Below are 18,916 nucleotides of genomic sequence, written 5' to 3'. Positions count from 1 at the left end.
CTCTCTCTCTTATTCTGTGAACTTGAGAATTTACAAATATATTATTATTTTGGATAAGTATATGGATATGAATATGGATAGTATAGTGTAGAATTTAGTGTAGGAGTGCTTTTTATGAGAGGTTTTAAATGAACAATATACTAGAAATAGGCTGTTGAGGAGAAGAGAAAAGTGCATTTGGCAGTGCAGAGAGTAAGCCTTGTGTATATGGCTGTAGGACATGATGGGAAATCTACAGAACTGGACTTGAAGCACCCGCTTTAGATTCTCTTCAGCCAAACGCTTGAAGGGAGGCATGAAATCAGACTGTCTTTCGTCGCCCTTGAAACAATGCACTATTTGTGTTTGGCCCTGTTGTTCACACACATGGTTCTCCCTCTGAAAGGCATGGGTGTCACATGTGGGAGTCACATAGCTGGATTAAAAGATGGGACTTTATAGTCAGTAAAACAGTGGTGGGGTAGCTACACTCGATGGGAGTTGGAAATGAGTTGAAGATTTTAAGTTGTTTTGGGACGATAATGCTGGCTGGAAGGTTCGGTTTACTAAAGTTCTGATTGACACACAAAAAACGGTGCTCCTGCCCCAACACATCCAGTCTTTTCACCCTTACCATATAACAACAACATTTCCTCTTAGGCTTTTTGGAAAAGTAAAGGGCTAAAGACAATAAATATGTTCATATAGTAAACAAGAATTTTGGGTCGGAAGCGGACAGTAGGAAGAAATCGGGCGAGGGTGTGGAGATGCTTAGACATGAATTCCATTGAAAACTCGCGGAAACGGAAGACATTTATGTTCAAGCTTGAGCTTTAATTGTGAGGTGGAATGGCATCTTTGAAAGAGTCAGTTAAGCGGTGCTAACCCACACACTATTAGTGCTGGAGTGCAAACGATATCTGAGGCAGCCTGAATTTACGTGAATAGCTATTTAATATCTTGGTTTTAATGGGCTATAAAACCCCTTCCCGGACAACTGTCCTCTAATAGGTCTTAAAAGTTGTTTGTTGGCGTTGAGATGGGGGTAATTAGTGGACCCGTAGCTTTGGGAGAGGGCGTCCGTGGTTGGGCTGGGCTCTCCCATTCGGCCATCTTTTGGGCCTGGCTAAAAGGCGCTGGCCGCTCCTCAAAGCAAAGCATTTGAAGGTCTCGCGACCACTGTGCTCCGGTGGGTGGATGGATGGGGGATGTGTGGTGTAGCACTTAGGCTCCCTCTGATGGGAACATTAGCCACATTAGGCCGATCTCAAAATGCCCTAATGGAGTACTCACTCTCATGCAGACACACACACACACACACACACACACACACACACACACACACACACACACACACACACACACACACACACACACACACATGCACAAAACTAAAAAAGGTTGGCAAATAGTTTTCTGGAACTTTTAAATGTGCAAATTATATATATTTTTTCATTTGCCTGCTGCCCTATCTCATTCCTCTTAAGTAAGATAAAAACTAAACCAGGACAGGAGCTCATTTCTCTGGATGTAGTGGATAATAAGTGAAGTGGGCAGGCAGTTAAGCTAATGGATTTCCAACACCTCTCAATCTCCTTACAATCCCACTCTTTAAATCAACGGAGATGAAATAAGGCGGTGTGTGCTGTTAAAAAGCTTCCTGATAACTTGGTCTTTCCCCTGTTCCTGCATTTGGTGAGGGCGGTAAGGGATCAGCAGACCATCTTTAAAGGCCGAGTGTTTTTGGGATGTTTGTTTGGCGCTGGTGGCGAGGCCTTCATGTTTGTGTAAATGTCAGAGACTGTGCCGTTATTGACTGCACTGCTATGGTCCCGTGCCTCTGTGTTCTGTTGCACAACTGGCCCCAGGCAGCCTTCTACTGGAAAACAGCCTTTCGTCTGCTGTTGATCAAACTTCTGCTTCTCTCTTGCTTTCTGTTTTAACACACACACACACACACACACACACTCACACACACACATACATAGGCACACACACATATGCACACACACAATGCTCTGTAGATGGGTGGCCGTCCGCTTTGAATAATTTAGAGAACTTTTTGTCCCGCTCTCTCAGATGGGCCTGGGGCATGAGGGAGTGATGGAGCTGGATGTGTTTGGGCTTGTCTTCCCTTTTCTCTTTTCAGCCTTTACTCGATTTAACTTCATGGGCAAGCAGAACCACGACTCACAACTCCACGTATTCCTTATTTTAAATAAATACCCATGATTTCCACTTAATTTTCTATCAGTTTTGACATTGTTTTTGAATTAATGTCTTATATTAGGTTTAGACTAACTGTTCCCCTCCCATGAGCCAGAGTAATCCTTTGTGTGCTGAAGAATCTTAGAGTATTCTGATTCTGGTTCTGATTAGGTTTGTGTTTTTTTTTTTTTTATCTGGATGTATAATTGCAGAGATCTAAGTGAATCCTCTATCAATAATTAGTCTGTGTTTGGGGCTGCCACAAAAGAGACAGAAATCAGATAGATCTGGATATTGGCCATGTGTTAACACTCATAAAACAAGCACAAACTCTCTTTTTTCTCTCCCTCTTTCTTTTGCTCCTGCCCTCCCCCTCTGTTTTTCTCTCTCTCTTTCGCTATCAGACACTCTTTCTTTCTGTCTGTCAGCTCTTCAGACCTAGAGAAGAGGGGTCAGCAGCACCAGGAGGCAGTTCAAGGCAGCACCATGTAAAAAAAAAAACCTATTCCATTTTTCCCGTTCTCTGTCAAGAGAATCACACACTTGGCTTTTGTTGTAGATGCTATGCAGTTTTGTTGTTGATGTGATAAATCCGTGTTAAAAATGTCCGATTATCGATTGGTGCTCTTGGATGAAAACACTTAAAGACAGTTTCCTCATCAGAGAAAGACTGGGAGATGGAGGTAGAGAGTGCAGAAGTTCTGATAGGGTGAGGTTGAAGTGGTGCTGCTGCCAACAAGCACGATGAGCAGTGGGTTCTCAGTGACTGAAACCCTCATCATCTTCTTCTTCACCTCCTTCCTTTTGTTTCCTGGCCTCTGCTCTTCTCTTGTTCTCTCGCTCGGTTGCTCTCTTGTGCTTCCCCCTTTTACTTACTGCTTATTTTCAGAGCTCTGGACGGCAGGAAGCCAGAGAGAGGTCTCTTGGCAATGGGGAGGTGGAGAGGTGTGTGTATATCGGTGTGTGTGGAAGAGTGTAAAAGCTGGGGGAGTGTGGGTCTCTTTTGCAAAGAGCTTCTCCTCTTGAGACAGCAGTGCAAAGAGGCCTCTGGGTTACGGGTTGAACTTTTCCTTTAGCCCTCCTTCTCTCTCTGCAGCTCTCCCCACTTTTGTGTGCAACCCTGAGGGAGAGTCAGAGTCGGCCTGCTGCCTACGAGCAACAAACGAAAGCCTGCATCGCTCCAAAGATAGTCAGGGTCAGGAAAAACAAACACCTGTACACAGCCTCTGATGGACAGATAGAGAGCGTTGGAGGTACGAGGAAAACAAGAGAGATATAGAAACAAGGGAAGGGAGCAAGACAGAGGAAAGGTGAAAGAACTGATCCACACAGCTTTCTACCCACATGCATTCTCACTGAAATAAAAGGAGAAATGCCTGTTTGTCAGATGGAAAGTATTTCTGTGGTTTGTGTGTGTCTGTGTGTCTGTGTGTGTGTGTGTGTGTGTGTGTGTGTGTGTGTGTGTGTGTGTCTCTGTGTGTGTGTGTGTGTGTGTGTGTGTGTGTGTGTGTGTGTGTGTGTGTAAGAGTGTGTGTGGCCAGCACCCTGTGTTTGCTCTAGGGGATGATGGTACACAGTTTTGTAAAGGTGATGAGTGATTCCCTCTGGCCGGCAGCTGCTGGGGCAAGCCAGGTCTACAAGTCCTTGCAGGTCCTCATTCACTTCACAACACTTTTGCTGCAAAGCTTTTGCATGTTTGTGTGACAGCGTGTGTGTGTGTGTCCATATAATTTAAATGACCTTCTCTTTAGAAAAGGTAATCTAATCTAAAAATTACAAACAAGTCATATTTTAACTATTCAGAGTTCTGACAGGACAATGAAGGAACAACAACAACAACAAACAACAACAACAAAAAAGTTTATAGATAATGTAAAATATGTAAAATGACCTGCAATAGCCCACCCTTCTTCTGCGTATCTCCTCTGAAAGACCTATAAGGAAATATATTCAAATTGAAAAAGCTCAAAAATGGTCCTAATGGAAATATGAATTGCCAAAGCTGAATGTGGAAGGGACAAAAAGGGTGAATATGCTGAGTGAAGTGCAATTATTTGAAAGCAAATGTTATGGAGCCTTGGAACTGGCTTTGGTCTTCTAATTAAAATGGCTGAAAATGTTTTGACAGTGTCTGAAGCCATGCCCCGGGCCCTGGTTCTGCATTGCTCCAATTTTTCCCTCTTAGTGATGCAGTGATACATTTATGCAGAAACGTGCTGCGAATAACTCTCTCGCACAATTTCACTCTCTTGTCCCTGTGCCGCATTTCTCTCCATGAGAGCCTACAAAGAGTGAAGCTCTGAAAGCTCACAACCACACTACTGAGGAGCTTTTACATTCTGACATTTCTCCCCTTTGATCATGAAGCATTGCTGTTGGATTTTTTTGTTTCACAGAAATACTTGTTTTCAGCTTTAACCAGTTAAATGAGTTATCACACTCTTGATGATGGCCCGGCTCTTGGATGAAATAGAGGACAAGAGTCATGCCATAAAAATATTAATTATACTTTTTTATTATTCATTTGTTTTCCCTTTACAAATCCTTATGGTTGTCAAGGATTGAGCATTTTAGACACGCTCCTGCTTTATTACCTTTTCATGCAGTAATAGTTTAAGGTGTGGAGCCTGTGGTTTTGTGCTGAACCTTGTGCTGAGCTCTCTACATGAATAAATGATTCTTGCTCTAATTAATTGAAGCATGTGGAGCAGTGTAGTTGGTGCAGTGATTAATTAGGCTATTTATGAGTAAAAATGTCTCTCTCATCTTCCTTCTTTTGTATTATTTAATTTTTTTTCTCTTTAGCTCCTCTCCTCTCCTCTCCTCTCCTCTCCTCTCCTCTCCTCTCCTCTCCTCTCCTCTCCTCTCCTCTCCTCTCCTCTCCTTTCCTCTATGGTTTAGAGATTGTGTCTGCCTATGTCCCCTATTTATGCACTATGAACATGTGTGTGAGTGTGTGTATGTGCCTGCCAGCATTAATGTGTGTGTGTGTGTGTGTGGTGAGTTTGTGTGCGTGTTCGCTGCAGGTGTGTAGTAGCGGCAGCAGCAAATATACTTTCTGGTATGTTTTTTTTACATCGCTTTAAAAAAAAATGCGAAGAATGAAGATATGAGCTTTTCATCCTGTAATTCATGCTCTCTGTAATTTTGACATTTTGGGTTGGGTTTAAATGTAGACTAAAGTCGCCAGCACCAGTGAAATGACAGAGTTAGAGAGAGCTGAAATGAGATATACAAACACTATTGCGCTTTTGTAATGCTATAAAAATATGACTATTTAATTGTAAACATAAATAGAATTTAGACAAATGTAACTATAATATTAAATATATTATTATTTTCCAAGTAAATGTTTATAAACATTTGATGCAGTATTGTTTTACTTGCTCTGTACATTCCTCAGCAGGAATGGTGCAGATGTAACTAAACCTATTAAGTGAAATCTGTGTCTCTACCAATTGCAGGCTTCTATAAGAAACATCTGTCCTTTACAGTTCTCATTACTCTTACACACACACACACACACACACACACACACACACACACACACACACACACACACACACACACACACACACACACACACACACATGCACACACAGCCTCTCCACTTCAGCCTACTTTGCATTAAGGAAAGCATTCGCATGCACATTTACTCACTTAGGGCACTGCACTTTTTACCAAGCTTGATTTTTACTTCACTTATTACACAAGAAACTCACTGTTGACATTTAAAAACAACATCTAAAAGCACAAAGCAGTGATGGCATTATAGCTGATGGTGAGGCAAATGCTTAAATGAAATTTTGAAGATAGGGTTCTTCACTGTCTCAGAACAATAATATTTTTATCAAGTCCAGGATGTGCCTTGTGCAGGTGTGAGAGCCAGTAAAGAGCTGGATATCATGGAACATGGCAGGGGGTCAAACACACAGCATTGAAATAAACATGGAACATGAATACGACAAATTATTTTTTTGTTCTATATTGATGTAATGAATTGACAATGATAAGGCGTATCTAAATTTTTTTATATTGTTTTAATATAAATATAACATATTCCACAACTTTTTTGTTTCTATGATTTACTGATAAACAGACCAATAGAATTGGACCAGTAGCCAGTAAAACAAATCCTGCTCACAAAAGCCTGTTGTTTTCTCTTTATCATTACCAGGCATACACAATTGTATTGTCTGTATTTGTGATTCGAATGAGTGCATATTTCCTTGCCTTAATAATGAAAAAGAATGGGAGTCAGGTGTGTCTAAGTCTCAGGTGCTGTGAACTGCATTTATGTTGCAGCAGGCCTGAGCACTGAGGTGTATGTGCAGGATTCAGCTATCACAGGGATTACATGGATAAGACTACAAAGAAGTGTCGCTATGTTTATGAGTCGTGCTGTTTACAATTTTGCAGTAATGCTGCGCTGAGTCACAAGTTTATCAGAAAGGTCACGATAAAAATGTTTTTTTTTTTGTGGGGTTTTTTTTGTATTGTAAATTTTTTTCTCTTCCCTCACACATCAATATCCATTTTTCTGGCTCTTGGTCTCTCTCTCCCCTTGTGCTTGTGTGAAATGAATTCTCAGAAGTTGACTCGACAGGACACTAAAAACTATAATGTGGTCATTTTGTTCACTTGCACTCTTCTAGATGAGGAAGGATAAAAGTTTAACATGCCTTTTATGTGGTTTCAAGAAATGGTATAGTTAAATGTAAAGTTAAATGTGAGAATTCAAAGGTTACTGTCTCTCTCTTTCATGCTGTCTGTTTAATGGCACAAACTCACTTGCAGGTTTTCCACATTAGAATCTTAATACTTTATTAGGTAAAGGGTGGATAGTGACTGACATCAAATCCGAGTTGGGAAACCGTTACATTTTCATGACATTATTTGAAGTAATAAATGTTAATTACTGCCAAATTTTATTCTATAAATCTTTTGAGGTTACTTGCTTACTTGGTAGCTGGAGGGTGAGCATGGGTGCATGCAAACTGATACACTTTATGAAGACTTGGATGCATTTACAAATGATTCTTAAATAAAACTACTAAATAAGTGCATTGTTACATTTCTATATAGTTCTATATATTTCCATAACAATTGCAATACCCAGTAATATCTGTAGTAATTCCCAAGCAAAAGGAGAGAGAGAGAGAGAGAGAGAGAGAGAGAGAGAGAGAGAGAGAGAGAGAGAGAGAGAGAGAGAGAGAGAGAGAGAGAGGAGTAAACAATTACTGTAAAATATCTGGCAGAGAGAGAGATAGAAATAGAGAAATGCATAATGTTTGGATTAGGGACAGAGACAGAAAGTGTTTTAGCCACTTGCGCTAGTCTTTTACAGCACTTCCTCCGTCCAGCTTTGTCTGTGAACAAGTGTTGGTCAAACAGGCCATTGTTTGTGGTCAGTCACTCGACACACCACAAAGAGTCTGGCCTGGACAAAGAGCTGAGTGTGTGTGAGCTGTACTGGGTCGGCTGAATGATACTGCTCCAGAGAATACTGATGCACGTCAGAAGCACACACATACATAAACACACGTGCACAATCACACAAGTGAAAACAAAAAACAAATGGACACTACACAGCTCAAATGATCCGTGAACATGCATATGCATATGCATATGCATATGCAAAGGCAAACACACACACACACACACACACACACACACACACACACACACACACACACACACACACACACACACACACACACACACACACACTGAACATACCCAAAAATGGGGCAGTGTGGCAGATCCCAGGAGTTTCGCAAATACGGAGGCCACCAACACGTTCTATCATTAGTTTTTACGGAGCATAGCTGTAAAAGAAAATACTGACAGCGGGAACGGTGGGAATATGAGTCATGCTCTAAATATAGAAAAAACACCACGAGAACCATCGATTTTGTCTGTTTTACCCATTTTGTTATGTACTTCATGCAGTCCAACCGGCTGTTTTGAAGATGAAGTCTGTTTAAGCGTTTGCATATGTGTCCAACACCAATATATGTAGATGCTCTTTAAAGCATGAGCTACTGATAAAATAGTGAAATGATTTTACATGACATTGTCCTTTCTCACCCTGCACTCACTAATCCTGTTACTGAATTGTTCCATTACCTCAATAACTATTATCGTTGAGTGCTGTTGAATCTTAACACAACCGTCAAGGACAAAACAAAAGAAGTCTCTGTCTGTGAGTGACAGCTGGGTTCGGCATAGGAAGACTCACCACCGAAAACGGCACACTAAATACCAACTGTCCAAATGTCCTGGACTCTTATGCATGTGTGTGTGGGTTTTGAATAGGTGTGTACATGTGTCCGTCGCTTTTGTTGAGTGTGTGTGTGTGTGTGTGTATTTATAAAGGGGAACAGAGGGGGCTGGTGTGTGAGGTGGGAGGCAGATGAACAATGGCTGAATCTACATGTCATGGATACTGGGCTGCCCAAGCTGTTTTAATCTGGCATCCATCTTAGTCTGCCGCAACTATCGATCCAGACAGCGAAAGCAGCAACGTACCACGCTTTCTTAGCGAGTCCAACTGAATATGCGGCTCCAAATATACACACACTCAATTTCTGTGTCACTCACATTCGCAGAAAAATTTATCAACATCAAGTCAAACACACACACACATGCACAAACACACAACTGGCATTTGCTAAAACTCGTTTCACAATTGTTGTTAGACAATAGTGATTTTTATCAAATATTCCATGCGTATTTGTTGAATTGGATGCTGTTTATGTGTTATGATATAGCATGTTCAAGCTTAAGAAATTTTTTTTAATTAAAAATATAAAAAATATATAAATATTTGGGACAACTGATCTATTTTGCAGTTGGAAATCCTGTTTTTCTTGTAAAGTACAGGATCTGAGAGTGGGGAGTAGGGCTGCAGGGGTGCAAGAGAGAGAGGGAGGGTGTCTCACAGCATATTTCCTTCCTCCAAGTCTCTTGTTTCACCATGGGTACCGGTCGCTCCTTGCCAAGCCATCATTGCACTGTAACACAGCCTCCCTTTTCGTCAAGAGCGTTTTAGCATGCCTTTATCTAAATGTCGTTAAATGTGTGTGTGTGTGTGTGTGTGTGTGTGTGTGTGTGTGTGTGTGTGTGTGTGTGTGTGTGAGAGAAAGATGTAGATGGATTAGTGAGTCCTTTGAGGATGTGGTTTTGCCATGGCTCTGTGCTGTAACATCGCTCTGACATTTCCTCGTGTTAAACCTGGCAGCAAGCATTGTGGGCTTGCTTGTGTGTGTGTGAGGAAGAGAGAGAGTGAGAGAGAGAGAAAGGAAGAGAGAGCAAGAAAGAGAGTGAAACTGGCTATGTGTGTGCCAGCGCCTGCAGGCCGGTCCAGAGTGTGTCACCAGCTGCCTTAGACTCCCAGCCTGTCCACGCTAACCCGCATTCGCTGCAAATTGGAGGGCTTTTTAATTAACTAAGGAATCTGCAAATTAGAGCAAGCCCGCTCTGCGACTTCCCATAAATGCTTAAAAGTGTCAAGCCACAGATTATCATTACGCCGAACAAACTCCTGGAGCCAGCAGCCACTATGAGACAAAAATAGCATGGAGATCTCTCTCTCTCTCTCTCTCTCTCTCTCTCTCTCTCTCTCTCTCTCTCTCTCTCTCTCTCTCTCTCTCTCTCTCTTTATTTCAGTGTGTGTCTCCCAGTCTTTCTCTTTCTTTCTTTTTTGTCACTCTTTCTGCCATGCATATTGAGCAGCTGGGAGGCTGTCGGTCGCTGTTCAGATTTTACTGCTCACACATCTTGAAAGCAGAGCTCTCAAATTCTGAAATGGCACAAAGAATGCTCTTTTGAGAGAAATAAAATGGAGGAGGTCAACCTTTTTGGCATGCCGTTGCCTTTTATTCCCTCTTGTAAAATAAGGGTCTAATTGCAGATTATTGGAGTACCTGTCCAATGTGGCTTATCGGACTCCTGTCATTAGGACAGATTATAGCAGTTTTGTCAGCTGAGCAGAAGCTGGATGTGAGAATGCCAGGCAGCATCCCAGCATGCTACGAGCTGGTGTCTGCGAGAGTCGTGCCAGTCGGCAGTGTCGCTGCCTGCACAAAGCTATCAATTATTGCGGCAATTATTTGTCTAGTTGGATACTCAAAATGTCATGTGAAAAAGATGATTACACATTCTGCCGAGCCTTGCCATGTGTAATCAAATGAAGCAAGCCCTTGTTAAACATGGTGCAGCAGTAAGCCGTCCTTCAGCTGCATCTCAGCCAATGGCCAGAGAAGCTGCAGCTTTCATACTACAGCATCCAACACACACATGCACACACAGACACACAGACTCTTTTACACTTAAAAATGTTGTAAAAGTGCAGTTTTTAGTAAACTGTCATCTATTTCCATCCTGATGGAGACATCAAATTCCCAACCATTAGGATAAATACAACATGCCCTCCTGCCATTAACTACATGCACAAGGTTTTGAATAAATAATGAAAATAGCCAAATTGCTTTATTGATTATAAAACTTTATGCATATTGATAATTGATATTGCTAACAATGCGAGTAATTAAGAAGCAATTGAATAAATGAATCAAGATGGTATGTGAAAAGGAACGGACTGTCCCTTAACTGCTAACTAGAAACTGCCATCACAATTTCATTGATGCAAAATTGTGTAAAATAGCCTTTGCATAATAATAGAAAAAATGTATACTAGGTTAAACATTTGCAGGTGGCAGCAATTAACTGTAATTTCTGCAGATTGTAATGATCCATAATTTACCGTCCATTGCTGGCCTTCACATCAACCCCCTGATATAAAGTCGTGCGCAGCCTTGATTTGGCATGGAGCTTTCAGCTGTTGGTCTTTAGTTCGATTGTCAGGAGGCAGTCGTGGGTGGCAGAATCGTTTGAGCTGCACTGTGTTGTTTTTTCCCTTTGCTCAATGCCACCCCTCACTCTGTCTATCTAGATGGTCCTTCAAGTTTGCATCAGTTATTTTTGATTGCTTTTCCTAGGAACTCTATGTCGATAAAAATGACACTGACACATGTTTAGGTTAATGACATTTTTAGGGCCAAGTCAATTCTATACCCTGAGCAATTATACAGTATATGTTGATTTAGAAAATATGTGATCCCAAATATATACAAAATATAACTCAGTTTACTATAGCCATTTAATATAGTTATTTTAGTGTATTTTCTCTGTGCATGCAGAGTGTTAGTGCTTGTGTGTATGTTCCTCTGTGGAAAAAGCGGTCCAGGATTTGGACAAAATCATGACAGCACAAAAGAGTACGGGAGTGTCTGGAAGAGGCTGTATGCCACTGTGCCGAGCCTTCCTGAACCGCCCTCATTTGTGTGCATTAACAGGATTATCCCACAAGCCCTCGGTGGCTCCGGCCTGCCTCCCTTCCACACTGCGGGCTCGCCTTGTTACATGCTTTGCTGGCTATTGAAGACTTCAGAGAAACCCCCTCTGAGGAAAACAAAGGAAGAGATGAAAGAGGGTGCACTGCCTGTTCAGCTCCGTTCTACACCTCTCTCTCTCTCTCTCTCTCTCTCTCTCTCTCTCTCTCTCTCTCTCTCTCTCTCTCTCTCTCCCCATCTACTGTTCTTTCGAATCACACTCTCTCATTCCCTCTCCGGGGATGGGGAGAAAACTGTGTATGATAGCAGTTTAAAGACCTCTGGTTTCGGAGGAGAATTCAGCCTGGTTCTTATGTCCATTTTTTCTCTTTGTTGTTGGGCTTGTGTTTTTCCTATTATGTGTAAGACCTTTTTCTGACTATCTGACCCTGTACTTTTGGAATCAGGAGTGGTACTTCAGTAGTGTTAATTTGCAGTGTACAAGCTATTGCTCATTACCTGTTGATCAAATATACAATAATTTACTGTATGTAATTAAACTAAGCAGACCTTTTTTCTGTAGGCATGTAGACAAACTAAACCTCTGCTTGCTTCCACTGGAGCTGTAAATGGTGTTTGCATTACATAATATATTTATTTGGACAACTATATATTTAAAAATGCAAATGACAAAAACCTTGTGTCTGTATGGAAAAAATGGACTCATTATTTTAAACAAATCAAGGACAAATACATTTTTCAATTAACTGCAGTCTTTGGTGTGTATCTGTTCTGAAATTTTAAAAGACTCAATAACTGTTCACGATTTCATTTAAACATAAAAATATGTTGGTTTAGTCTACATTTGAATAACAATTAAATTCTGAAGCAAATAATGCAGTAGGTCATTGCCAAAGTACAGCTGAAAAAATTATAGTTTTAAACATTTTCTCTTTTTAAACAATCACAACTGTTTCCCATTTTAGTGTGTGTGCCTGAACAGTCTGGTGTCTATTTATGTCCTTTATGTATTTATCTTATTTTAGAAAGTTCTAATAGACTGTAAACATATGTCACAAATATGTTGAATATGAAGTATAATTCCTACGAATGACTTGGAAAGGCACTTACATGGTTCCACTTTAGTTTACAGGCTGTGCTAAGCCATTAATGCTCTGTTATTCTTACTTTCTCTAGTTCCTCACTAACCTTCAATGGAACTACTACTGTTGTGTTTATATATTGTGTTTGTGCCTCATGCCTGCTTATTTCTGTACATGAATGAAAGACTGCACTCAGCTGAGAAGGCGGTATTGTTTGCTTTTACAGCCCTGCTGCTGAGCAGCTGTGTGAGTAGAAATGCCTGTGCGCAGTGCAGGCGTAGGCAGGCTTGAATTCCCCACTGTGCTCTAAGACCATGATAACCCCTAGTAGAGTGTCTTCAGGTGCTCTGTCCTCACTTTGTTTGGACCTTCTAAAAAGCTGGGCTCTATTGAGCCTTGGCCTGTGGTGCTGTTTGGAAGCATGTTTTTAATAAGGACAGTGTTTACTGTTATGTGATACTTTCATTAGGTGGCAAGGCGGCTGCTTTGGGGAGCATTTGCACTGGTGGCTGTGCCGGGCCCTAAGGTCTGAGCTAGAGAGGAGGGAGACCTCATGAATGATTAAGTGTAAATCAGCAGTGCCTCTTTCTGCTCAGAAAAAGCCAGGGGGATGAGGGAGTGGGAGTATGCAGAAAGGAGCTCCATTTTTGTCCAGCTTCTTAAAGTTGTTACTTTTTTCCACACTTTCTTAAACCTGTGGACCTATAATCATCTAATGGACTACTGAAAGATTTTGCCCTGTGGACTCAAATACTTTTTTGTTTACACTTATTTTGATGTTTGTGTTGTATTATGGTGTTTAGAAATAATTATCACAAGAGATTTAGCTATAATTCTTCCAGTGTCTGACTGGGTGGACTAATTGCAATCTCTTTCTCTCTCTGTTTTTTTATAGGTAAAGATGAGCCAAGTAGCTACACCTGTACAACCTGTAAGCAACCATTCAATAGCGCATGGTTTCTTCTGCAGCATGCCCAGAACACTCATGGCTTCCGCATCTACCTGGAGAGTGAACGTGGGAGTCCTCTTACACCACGTGTTGGTGCCCCTTCTGGGATGGGTGCTGATCATGCCTCCCAACCTCCTTTACATGGCATTCACCTGCCTGAAGGCAGCCCCTTCAACTTGCTTCGAATTCCCAACTCTGGACGTGATGGTCCCCCTCTCCGAGAGGGGCGTTTTCCGCCTACCCCTCCACTCTTTAGTCCACCACCCCGCCATCACCTGGACCCCCATCGCATGGAACATCTGAGCCCAGAGGAGTTAGCTCTAGCCACACACCACCCGAGTGCCTTTGACAGGGTGCTGCGCCTAAACCCCATGCCCCTGGATCCCCCTGCTATGGACTTTTCTCGCAGGCTCAGAGAGCTGGCTGGCAACACCTCAGGGTCAACTCCCCCCCTCTCACCCAACCGGCCAAGCCCCATGCAAAGGCTTCTGCAGCCATTCCAATCAGGAGCCAAGCCACCTTTCCTGTCCACCCCTCCCCTTCCATCCATGCAGTCCCCCTCTGGCTCCCAATCTACTCCAACGCCACTTCCCAACACACCTATGAAGAGCAAGGCCTGCGAATTCTGTGGTAAAACCTTCAAGTTCCAGAGTAATCTTATTGTGCACCGACGCAGCCACACAGGTGAGAAACCCTATAAGTGCCACCTTTGTGACCATGCCTGTACCCAGGCCAGCAAACTGAAACGGCACATGAAGACACACATGCAGAAAACCTCACCCACAACAGTCAAATCTGATGATGGCCTCTCCACAGCAAGTTCCCCTGAACCTGGGACCAGTGAATTAGTGGGGAGTGCCAGTAATGCTCTTAAGTCTGTGGTAGCCAAGTTCAAAAGTGAGAATGACCGTCTGATTCCAGAGAATGGAGATGAAGAGGAGGAGGAGGAAGAAGAAGAGGAGGAGGAGGAAGAAGAAGAGGAGGAGGAGGAAGGAGAGGAAGAAGAGGAGCTGGAACGAGAAGGGACTCGTAACAACTTCCATTTTGGGTTGAACCTAGAAGCCACAAGACACCATGAAAACAATGGTGGGCGCCTAGGTGTGGCTGAGGATGGAATACCACGCTCTTTACCAGAGGTGATGCAGGGCATGGGCCTAGCAGCCAGCATGCAGCACTACAGTGAGGCCTTCCATCAACATAAGCGAGGGGTGCTAAACTCTGACAGCAATGCACACAGAGATATCTGTGATGAAGACTCAGCAATGGAGTCAGATCGTGTGCAGGAAGGCTCCACTATCAATGGCAGGGGCTCTTCACCTAGTGAGTCAGCCTCTGTGGGCCTGTCCAAGAAGCTTCTCTTGGGTAGCCCTAGTTCCCTCAGCCCTCTTTCCAAACGCATCAAGCTGGAGAAGGACTTTGACCTTCCCACACCAACCATCCCAAACACTGAGAATGTTTATTCCCAGTGGCTGGCTGGCTATGCTGCCTCACGCCAGCTGAAGGACCCCTTTTTGAATTTTGGGGATTCCAGACAATCGCCTTTTGCCTCATCTTCAGAGCACTCCTCAGAGAATGGCAGCCTGCGCTTCTCTACACCCCCGGGAGAACTTGACGGCGGTGTCTCTGGCCGCAGTGGTACAGGTAGTGGTGGAAGCACGCCGCACCTTGGCCCTGGTAGACCTAGCTCAAAAGATGGCAGACGTAGTGATACTTGTGAATACTGTGGCAAAGTGTTTAAAAACTGCAGTAATCTAACAGTGCATCGGCGTAGTCACACAGGCGAGCGACCCTACAAGTGTGAACTCTGCAACTACGCCTGTGCTCAAAGCAGCAAGCTCACACGGCACATGAAAACACATGGGCAAGTGGGAAAGGACGTTTACAAATGTGAAATTTGTCAGATGCCTTTCAGTGTGTATAGCACCCTGGAGAAACACATGAAAAAATGGCACAGTGATCGCGCCTTGAATAATGAAATTAAAACTGAATAGTGATGGTGAGTGGAGGCACACTTGCAGCAAACCTCCTCAAGTCCCACCCTTGTAGATTTTCCCTGTTTGGCTAGTCCTGTGGAAGCTAAGACAACGTGCTTGGCACCACCAGCACATCCTTCTTCATTTACCGTTGAATGCATGTTCTGTATCGGGGCAATACTATTGCATTGACGCAAACTTCGAGCCTTTCTCTTGTGCAATAATTTACATGTTGTGTATTTTTTATTTTTCTTTCCCTTTTTGATAATTAGACAGCATGCATGATATGTTTTGGCTATTTAAAAAAAAAGAATTGTCCCTGGCTGGTTAGTTGTTGAGTAAATGTGTTGCTGTTTTCTTGTTCTGTTTTTTATTCAAAAAATCGAAGAGAAAAAAAGCAACCATGCTGCATACATTCTGTAAAACATATCATGTACAGTTTTGTGTTGTAACATGGAGGACAACCGTTTATTGTTTAACCCTCTTCGGAGGAGCTGGGAATCGCACTTAAACTAATCTTTCAAAAAGATATTCTGTCCACATAGGGTTAAAATATTAATTGGCCCCTATTATGGAACATAAAGTATTGACAGCCTTTGAATTTCTTTAAAAAAAAACAAGGAGTCATCAAAATTTGAATTTGTACTATCATTTGGTAAAACAAACAAAAAGAGTGCCTTGGATCTTGAACTGCATTGGTTAATCTTCTTAACTTCTCTAAGCTTGGAATCTCAGCCAGATATTGGAAATGGATTTATTTGATTCACTTGAGGTTCTTGCATCAAGTACCTGACTTTGACACTGTCTGCATGGAAATGATGATAATCAAAAAGCTAAAAGCTAATTTGTAGTTAATCATCAATTGCTACCTATAACACATGCACTCTTCAATTATAGTATTTTTTATTATACATGGTACGTCCAATATTGTGTTAGATTGAACCATGTTTACTCTCCAGTTAAGGGTACTGTCCTCGGTGGTACAGGTTTTTAATCCACAGTCATAAGCTCCCTCATAGTTTGTGAAGGTTCTGTTCTCAGTAGCAAGCAGTCTAAAGCGTGTATCGGGTTGTATGAACATCCACTGCATAGGTACACTTTGCAGACTATGTCATGCAGTGTTTTTAACAAATCATTTTGAAGAATAATTTCATCTGATGATTAACTATGAATTGCTTACAGGTATGAATCATGGTCCCCAAACGATTTTCTGTAGCACTGGCTGGAGTACTTATGCCTGTGTTTCTTCAATTAAAAAGAGGGGAGATGGAAGATGATCAAGACACATAACTTTTGTGTGAAATATATGTTTGGGAGGACTGTTTTTTTTTTTTTTTTTTTTTTTTTTGTCCGTAATTTAAACATCTGCCCACTTTTGACAACCATGTTTTCAGTCTTTAGATAGCACTTGACACTCTGCCTCTTCAGTCTGTGTCTGACGCTCTGATTGGTGGTATAGTGGTTGAGTATAAATTACGACTGCTTGCATAGACAGTAAAGTGCACTGTTAAAGTTTCCCAGTTTACAGGTATTAACATGAGGGAAAACTACTTTTAAGTTCAGAAAAATGTGTCATTGTTGAATATAAAGCCAACTCTTTACCCAGTCCAGCACCACCTTAAATAAAGTCCAACTCCAATATAAAGTACGAGCTTCGGGGCATAAACCTCCTATCAAACAACGGACTATGGAAACTTGCTGCTTTCACTGCAAGAAGATTTTTTTGTACAAAAACATTTTTTTAAGAATATGAATATAAAGCATTTTTAAAAAATTAGCAAATCATTTTTTTAGGGAACCTGTATTTAATTTTGATGTTGTTTCTCTTTCCTCTTTGTCTTGGTGGTGTTCAAGAATTGATCACAATATATATAGAATGGGAAAAAAAAATCTGTGATTTTCTGTTTATTTCCTTTTTTTTCCTCCACCGTGGCTCTTCATAGCTCTTCAGGTCAAACATAACTTGCATTGGGGAAAGGTTTAAGATTATATATAAATATATAATAGAGAACTTAAATATAGGAAAATGCACACTCATGGTCAATTCCTATGCTAAAACACATTTATGACCTACTTTCTTCTGTATTTCTAGAATGGTATTTGAATTAAATGTTCACCTAGTGTAGGCACTATAGTATTTATATTGAGGCTTGTATTTTTAACTGTTGCTTGTTCTCTCAAAAGGTATTATTGTACCTTTTTTGGTAGTGGAAAAAACAACAAGCTGCCACGGTATATTTTTTTAATTTGGCAGGATAATATAGTACGAATTATTTGTATGTTTAAAAATTACATTAAAAAATCAATAAAAAACCTAAAGTATGTGGCATTGTATAAAGGAGGCCATCTAATGGTTTCCCCGAGGAGTCTTTTGAGAATGTCCACACTAGCTAAAACAGGTGGTTGTACATATCTTTTTTCGTTTCTTTTTTTAGACTCTCCTCTTCTGCTGCCATTCTGTATGCAGTAATGCAAGCTGATGTTGGGTTCTTCTGTAGTGTGCTTCTCTGTCTTCTCACCTGAATACATTCCAGTATCATAAAGAGAACAAATGTCATATGCAGTAAATTATCCGTACAGAAATAAACATCATTTAAATAAATGAATAAAAAATTAATCAATGTTTTGCAGGTTTTGTTTCATTGCCAAATACTATGGTGCTTTATATTTAGATTGGGATGACTTTCGTATGCAAAGCATATTTAAAAATAAAAATGGAACTAATGGAAAAGCCCGCTTGAGTTCATACTTTTTTGTAAATGGCAATGCGAAATATTTTGTTATCAGCCTTTTCTATTCCTGTTCTGAAAGCTGTTGTTGTAACTTGAACTTGAACTTTATCTTTTACAATGGGAGTCACTATTTATTATTACATAAATGCTCTGTTCAAAACAGAGACATGGAATGGATCTTTTTTGTTGTTTATTTTCTTTGATAATTTTTTGTTATTATTGTTTTCTTTTAAAAAATGACCAAAGGTCATTTACAACTTATGCTTTTTTTGTTGTATTTGTTTCTGGTCTATGTTGAGTTTTATTGGAGAAACCACTGTCTGTGTTTTCCAGCAGTTGTCTGCATTATCCTGTTCACACACCCATTTTGTCCCTTTATTGAAACCAATTAATAAAAAAAAAATCAAAGTATTACATTGCTTTATTTTTGTAGTACTGACATGAATAAATGAATCAGAAAAAACACAAATACACAACAAAGAGATCGATAGATAGACCGATAGACTGATAGATAGACACTCATATATAAAGAGCAGTTTAATTTCTCAGTGAAACCACCAGTCTATATATAAAAAATCCAAAAAATCCAATTAAGAGGCCAGTGTGTTCTAAATAACATTTGATGATTAGAAATAAA

The 18,916-nt window shown here is 41.0% G+C and overlaps 1 protein-coding gene across 4 annotated transcripts in view; it reads left to right on the top strand.

Annotated features, from left to right (window-relative positions):
* bcl11aa (BCL11 transcription factor A a) overlaps positions 1-18,690 on the top strand; it is a 45,757-nt gene extending 27,067 nt beyond the window's left edge. For all 4 annotated transcript variants that reach the window (XM_083539722.1, XM_083539723.1, XM_083539725.1 and 1 more), the window contains exon 3: positions 13,521-18,690. In XM_083539722.1, the coding sequence (XP_083395848.1) occupies positions 13,521-15,565 (2,045 nt within the window). In that variant the 3' untranslated portion in view covers positions 15,566-18,690. The remainder of the gene's footprint in view (positions 1-13,520) is intronic.
* The last annotated feature ends 226 nt before the right edge of the window (positions 18,691-18,916 follow it).

Source organism: Silurus aristotelis (genome assembly GCF_946808225.1).
Source record: "Silurus aristotelis genome assembly, chromosome: 4".
NCBI lineage: Eukaryota > Metazoa > Chordata > Actinopteri > Siluriformes > Siluridae > Silurus > Silurus aristotelis.
The sequence above is the reverse complement of the archived record's forward strand: the minus strand, read 5'-3'. Positions and strand labels throughout refer to the sequence as shown.